This window comes from Echinops telfairi, unplaced genomic scaffold (assembly GCF_000313985.2).
Source record: "Echinops telfairi isolate 266 unplaced genomic scaffold, ASM31398v2 ScPeMD7_7412;HRSCAF=8450, whole genome shotgun sequence".
NCBI lineage: Eukaryota > Metazoa > Chordata > Mammalia > Afrosoricida > Tenrecidae > Echinops > Echinops telfairi.
The window spans coordinates 7,054,865-7,061,987 of record NW_022111312.1 but is presented as its reverse complement, the minus strand read 5'-3'; the positions used below and the strand labels follow the sequence as shown (position 1 = coordinate 7,061,987).

The 7,123-nt window shown below is 58.7% G+C and overlaps 1 protein-coding gene across 2 annotated transcripts in view; it reads left to right on the top strand.

Annotated features, from left to right (window-relative positions):
• Positions 1 to 7,123, top strand: part of TESC (tescalcin) — a 70,318-nt gene that overhangs the window by 58,869 nt on the left and 4,326 nt on the right. For both annotated transcript variants that reach the window (XM_045296764.1, XM_045296763.1), the window contains exons 3-4: positions 1,844 to 1,924; positions 6,595 to 6,734. In XM_045296764.1, the coding sequence (XP_045152699.1) occupies positions 1,844 to 1,924; positions 6,595 to 6,734 (221 nt within the window). The remainder of the gene's footprint in view (positions 1 to 1,843; positions 1,925 to 6,594; positions 6,735 to 7,123) is intronic.

The window sequence follows — 7,123 nt, the reverse complement described above, 5'->3', positions numbered from 1 at the left end:
GACTGGTTGCCCGCGCCCCCTGGGCAGCTGTCCTTGCATGTGTGTTGGGTGCTCCGTGCTGTGTGCAGGGTGGGAGTCCTCCCAGGTGTTGCGGGAGAGTCCTCTGCGAGATGAGCCTGAGTTGCCTCGCTGCCGTGTTGGAGAGCGCGGGGCTCTTGCTGTAGCCCTGATCAGTTCCTCCTCCCTTCTCCTGTCCACAGCACCACACAGGACCCCAGACAGACGGCGGTGAACAAGACTGGGTCTATGGAAATGCAAGCACCCTACACGCCAGTCACTTAAAGTGCACATCAATTTTAAAACATTTCCTCCTCCCCCCACCTCCCCCACAAGACAAACTGCATAGCATTCAGCCAGGACTGCTGGTTGCCCCTTCCGCCTGGGCCTCTTCCTTACTCTGCATCGCTGGCCCGTGGTTTGGGCCCCTTCCAAGGCCTCTGCCCTTACAGTCACCGGAGCGAGGCGAGAGGCAAGCAGGAAGCCGCTCCTGAGGACAAAGGGCGGCCTTGTGTGGAAAGGGCAGGGGAGAAGGGCAGACAGGTCAGGGTCTCCCTGGGCTCTGTATGTACCTGCCAAGGTTACAGCCTCTGGGAGCCAGCAACACATGGGACCGGATGCGAGGCAGGGCCCGTGTTTGAAATGCAGCCTCTCCTCCCCCAAACACCATCTCTCTCCTCTGAAACAGCTTTATGGTGACATAATTCACGTTTCGGTGGCTTTTAGTAGCTTTACAGAATTGGGTGTGACTCACCATCATCTGAGAGCCTTTATCACCTTGCCTGAAAGAAAGCCCCTCTCTGGTCAGCATTCGCTCCCTTTTTACCCTAAGCCCTTGCTCTGGGCTGTTGAGTTAATTCCGACTGTCAGCAACTAGCCCCACAGGCCTTTCTGCTAGGTCTTTTTTCCCAAAGAGACTCGAGGGTTTGAACCACCGACCTTATGGCAAACAGCTCATCGCTTTAGCCATTGTGCTACCAGGGCTCCTTCCCGAAGCTTTAAAATTCAAAACAAAACTCCTTGCCACTGCATCCGTTTTGCCCCTGTGGGTTTCCAAGACTGTAACGCTCCACAGAAGGTTAACACCCCTTTCTCCTGCAGAGCACTGGTGCTCTTGAACTGCTGGCCTTGAACTTAGTAGCCCAGTGCAGAACCCTGGGCCTTGGGCAACTGCTAATCCCTCTGTCTCTCTAGATTTGCCCAGTACGTTAGACATTTCTCACATACGGAGTCAGACAGGTTTTGTCTCGTTCATGAAATTTCCAAAGGAAGTCTCACATATCTTTCATTTCCTTCGAGGGGCAAAGAAGGCCCCGTTGTGTGGGCAGACCCCATTCTCTGGATCGATTCGCCCGTGGATGGGCCTTTGGGTGGTTTCCGTGTTTTGTCTGCTATGAATAGCGCTTCTGGGCGTATTTGAGTCCAGGTCTGTGTGTGGGCCTTTGCCCACGTTCCTCCCGTACACACACGGGGTGGGATTGCTGGGGCCTTCCGTCCTTCACCTCTGGGGGCAGCAACCAGAGTATTGTCCACAGCTGCATGTCGGCCCTCCGGCCAGAGCAGGTGACACGTGGTGGGCACAGGTGGTCTCTGCCCCGGTTTGGGGATGTGTGCTTTCTCATGGTGCTAATGGCTGTCCAGTGTGTTGCAGGCTTTTCAAAGACATCCGTGAGCTTCCTCAGCCCCAGGCTGAGCGTGAGAGGTGGGCAGAGCATGGCAGCGCGTTCCCAACCTTTCTCCAACCTGGAGCTGCCCTCGGTCCTGCTGGGGCCACGCAGCTGGAGACGTGGTGCCACAACCCGCTGATGTCTGCCTTCTCTCCTCGCCCCGCTGCTGCCCCTTCCAGCAAGGAGAACTTCAACAGCGTCCCTGACCTGGAGCTCAACCCCATCCGAGCCAAAATCGTCCGTGCCTTCTTTGACAACAGGTGGGTGCCTTTCCCCAAGTCCAGCCGGAGGCGGGTGACGTCATGCTCATTTTGAGTTTGTCACTTCTCGGACGAGTTCCAGGCCCACTGTGGTGCAAGGGCTAAGCTACTGGCCCACGCTGGTGGTCAGAACCCACCAGCCACTGCGCGGGCGAGGGGAGGGGAAGGGGGATACGTGGCCCTCTGCGTCCTCCAAGGGGGCGATGTTGGCACTGGAGCAACCGGCAGTTCCACTCTGACCACCCACAGCGTCGCCAGGAGTTGAAGTCCACGTGGTGGCCAGTAGGGTTTGAGCTTCGCGCGTGGGGCGTGTCCTCTGCGTATCTCTTTAGTTGGGGTGCGGGGTGGGAGTGAGGCCGAAGGCAGGAGCCCAGGATCAGAAAGCCCAGTGGCTTTGGGCAGCCCGCTCGATCTCTCTGAGTCTCTGTGTCGTTAGCTATGGCTGTGTAGCAAGGTCACCCCAAAACTTAGCAGCTTAAAACAGCACCCGTTTACTGCTCCGCAGCTCCGGCAGAGCAGGCATCTGGCTGTAAATTCTCGGGGCATCTGGGGGGTCAGCATTGCCACCAGGGGAAGCCTTCACATGAGCCCACAGTCCTGGCCACCACAAATGTTTTTAACAGGCCAAGGAAGGGGTTTTTGTCATGGAATGTTTTGGAGTTTTTAAGCGACCGATGATGTGGACCGTCTTTTCGTGTGTGCGTGCCAGCCGCGTGTGTATCCTGCTTGGTGAGAGGGTCTCGCATTTGCCCCCTTTCCGCATGGGCCCACTCCTGGAGGAGGGGATGGACAGGTCCCGGGCCAGGCATCACTTGGGGTCATCTTGGAGGCTGCCTGCCACACCTGTTTGCTCACCTGACCACGGAGATAGTAGCACCTGACAGTAGCAAGTTGAGGACATGTTGAGGTGACATCATCACCCTTGTTTACAGGTGGGGAAACTACGGCATAGTACATGCTCGCATCTCAGCCGGCATCCGCGAGTCGGAGCTCAGCAGAGTGTGCAGGTCCCCAAGTGTCCAGCAACGCTGAACTTCACACAGCCCGCTAGGTAGCAGGGAGGGCAGGGGCAGGTGCCTGAGGCTCCAGTCAGTTGGACTCACCGGGGGATGTTCAGCCTCTTGGCCTGCAGAAATCTCTGAGAGACGGTGGGGGATGTGGAGAAAGAGGAAGGCAGGAGAGGGGCGAGGTGTGGGGCTGAGATGAGTGGCTTCCTGGTGGCAGTTTTGCATCGTGCAAGCATGTACCGTTCACCTCTGGTCCTGCCAGCACCACGGGACCTGGCGACTCATCCTGGGACGGTGGCCGCTGCTCACAGCTTGGGGCCCTGAGCTGCTGTTCACCCCCCAGAGATGCAGAGGCCTTCCTCAGGGCTGGGAGGGGGGGGCACCCCATAGAGAGTGGATGAGCATTAATTAACCAGGCCGGGGGAGGGGGGCATTAGGGATGCCCCAGCGAGTGGAGCTGCACATGCAAAGGTCCTGTGGCACCAGAGCATGACCAACAGGATGCTCAGGGTGGGGGCAGGGGGCTGCTCCTCTAGGCAGGAGGGACTTGCTGAAAACCTAGGTCCTGGCAGGCTCTTGAGGGGACCGAGGAGAGAGCTGAGGCCCTGCCTGCTGACCGGTAAGGTTGAAGGATCCAGCCCGCCCAGAGGTGCCTGGATAGAAAGGCCTGGCAACCACTTTGTGAAAATTCCAGCCGTAGAAAACACTGCGGAGAGCAGTTCTGCTCCGACACACGTGGGCTGCTGCCTGCCGTGGTCCTGGCTGCCGTGGCAGCATGGGGTTCAGGGAGAGTAGGTGGTGGGGGCAGAGGCCAGCGAGGGGATGCGTGGGCCCCAGGTCTGGGCTAGTGTGTGTGGGGGGATGACAAGCAGCAGGTGGCTTCTGGGAGACCCTGGAAGGTCACAGGGCTGCAATAGCCGGACGCCCTAGTCAGGGGCAGAGGTGGGCTGGGCCTCACCGTCCCCTCCTAAGCCCTTGGCCCTGGTGGTCAAGTGTTGCCCTGGCTGGGAGGGATGGTGGGGAGCTTTCTAAGGAAGGTTTAAGGGGAGACTGGACTTCTGGGATCCCTGGAAAGTTCTGGTCTCTAGTTCACAGCTGTGACCCACCTTCCCTATTCCAGATGGGATATACACCTCTCTGGGTGACCCCTGGAAGAGGAGGAAACTGGGCAGCACAGGGGACCCCCGAGGGGCAGTGTGGGCTCCTGCTGGGTGGCACGTGTGGGCACTCGGCAAGAGAAGGGCAACATTCCCCTGTACACTGAGGTCCAGGGGTGACCTCAGACAGGGTTGTCAGGTGTTTCAACCCATAGCAACCCTGTGTGCCACAGAGTGCCACGCGGCCTGGTCCTGGCCACCATCTGATGTTGGGTGTGAGCCATTGTTGCGGCCACGGCGCCTGTCCACCTCGTGGAAGGCCATCATCTTTGGCTGACCCTCTAGTTGCCAAGTAGGATGTCTTTCCCCAGAGAGGGTCAGGATGCCCTTCTCCGGGGGCTGGCCCCTCCCGAGAGCGTCTCCAGAGCAGGAGAGACGAGTCTCGCCCTCCTCACCCTTGGCCTCCTGTCCACGCCTCTTCCAGGACGGAGTGGTCGGTGCGGACCAGCCGTGGCTCTCCGTGTTCTCCACCAGCCCCTTCGTTCAAACGCATCAGCCCTCTGGTTTTCCCTACTTCCCCGCCCGGCACCCACACGCATGTGCAGAGACTGAGAACACCGTTGCCCAGGCAGGACACCCCTGGGTCCTTGGGAACCCTTCACGCAGGTCTGGCTGGTGCAGTAGGTTTGAGATGCCCTGGGACTCCCTGACCTCAGGGCCCGTAAATCCTGTGCACTCCAGCCTTCACCGGCCTGGGCCCTTGTCAGGGACCCACGAGGCAGGGAGGACTTCATGGCGGGGTCTGCAGAAGCTTGTGTGTGTGCACGTGCTGTGGGGATGTGTGTGTCTGTGGGGATGTGTGTTGGTGTGTGTGTCTGTGTATGTTGTGTGTCTGTGGGGATGCGTGTTGTGTGTCTGTGGGGATGCGTATTGGTGTGTCTGTGTATGTGTGTTGTGTGTGTCTGGGGATGTGTTTGGGTGTGTGTGGGGATGTGTGCGTAGGTGTGTGTGTGGGGGTGTGTTTGTTGATGTGTCTGTAGGGACATGTGTGTTGGTGTGTGTGTCTGTGAGATGTGTGTGTTGGTGCATGTGTGTCAGGGGACGTGTTGGTGTGTGTGTGTGTCTGTGGGGATGTGTGTGTTGGTGTGTGTGGATGTGTTGTGTGACTGGGGATGTGTTGGTGTGTGTGTGTCTGTAGGGATGTGTGTGTGAGGGGATGTGTGTGTGTGGATTGTTGTGTGACGGGGGATGTGTGTGTTGGTGAGTGTGTGTGTCTGTGGGGATGTGTTGTGTGACTGGAGATGTGTGTGTCTGTAGGGACGTGTGTGTATGGATGTGTGTGTGTGTCTGGGGATGTGTGTTAGGGTATGGACATCTCCACACCATCCCTTCTGGGTGGGGACGTGCCATGGCTCCTGGTCAGCCCTGTCCCCTTAGCCCCACTAGGAGTCTGCCACCTTGCTGGCCCAGGCTGACTGGGGTCATCTCCCTGAGTCCCGCTGGGACACATGCTCTCCATCCTTCACCGGCCAAGCTGGCCTTGTTGGCTGCCCTCCGCTGCGGGGGCTTGCCCCTGGCGCAGGGCCCGTGGTGCCCCTTACTCGGCTGTGATCCACGGGCTTGTTTTCAGAAGTCAGCCTCCGGGCCTTTCTGCCTAGTCCGTGTGAGTCTGGCAGCTCTGCTGAGACCAGCTCAGTGTTGTGGCAACGTGGAAGCCTGCACACCCGTGCATGGGCTGGGAATCGAACCCAGGCCCTGCTGGGAGGTGAGCATTCTGCCCGTGCTCACCCTTGGGAGCCCTGGAAGTCCCCTGGAGGTGCTTGGGTGCCCTGCAGGTGCTCATGATGCTGAGATGTGACCCAGGATGGAGAGCTGGGTCAGCACACGTTTTTCAGACCGGAGGTCAAGCATTTGCAGTAAACTTGCTCTGGCAGACAGTTCATTAAACTTTATTTATGGATGTGGAAGATCAGGCGTTGAGTTCCCAGGAAGGAGCCTTGGTGGTGTAGTGGGCTACACGTTGGGCTGGCAGCTCTGAGGTCAGCAGTTTGAAACCACCAGGTGGTTCTCAGTGCTGGAGAAAGAGGAGGCTGTCTACTCCGTAAAGAGTGACTCTCAGAAACTCACAGGGGCAGTTCTATCCTGTCTCGTAGGGTTGTTCTGGATCAGAACCGACTCAATGACAAGGAGATGTTTGTTTCACCGTTTAGGGAACACAGTTCTCCTTTTGACCATTTCCCCCTCCAGACCCGTAACTGCCTGAAAACCCTTCTTAGCCCTCGGGTGGGTGGTACAGTAGGTGCGGCCAGGTGTGGACCTTGGCCTGTCTGCCAAGTTCCCTGAGTGAGTGCCTGCATTGCTCAATGCCCCTGTGTCCCCCCTGACTCCCTCCCCTGTCTCTCACAAGGCTGTGTCCCCCTGCCCCGATGTGAGCTCTGGGTGGGCAGAGGCTGGGTTTTAGTGCCCAGGCCTCCAAGGGCACAGCAGCTGTGGTGGGTGGTGGTCCCATGGGAGGACCAGGGCCGCCCTGCCCACAGCACCCCTCCCCCACCCGCTGCTCCCGTAGGAACCTGCGCAAGGGCCCCAGCGGCCTGGCGGAGGAGATCAGCTTCGAGGACTTCCTGACCATCATGTCCTACTTCCGGCCCATCGACATCTCCATGGACGAGGAGCAGGTGGAGCAGTGCCGGAAGGAGAAGCTGAGATGTGGGTGCCCCTGAGCCCCCCACCACAGGGGGCTGGGTCAGAGAGCAGTCACCTCCAAGTCCCAAGTGGGCCCCCCCCTCCTAAAGAGCCCCTCACCATCCTCTTAAGGCCTTTCTGGTTCCGAGTTAGGCTGCTAACGCCAAGGTCAGCAGTTAGAACCCTCCAGCCACTGCTCAGGAGAAAGATGAGGCTTTCTGCTCCTGTCAAGATGGACAGCCTCAAAACCCCGCAGTTCCCCTCTGTCTTCAGGGCCGCTGTGAGTTGGAATTGACCTGAGGGCAGTCAACTTGGCTTTCTGGTTTGGGAGGAGCCATGTGACAAGAACAGACCTCGGTTCAAATCTGGCTGTTCCCTTGGTGGCTGTATGTCAGAGCCCTGGTGCGAAGGCG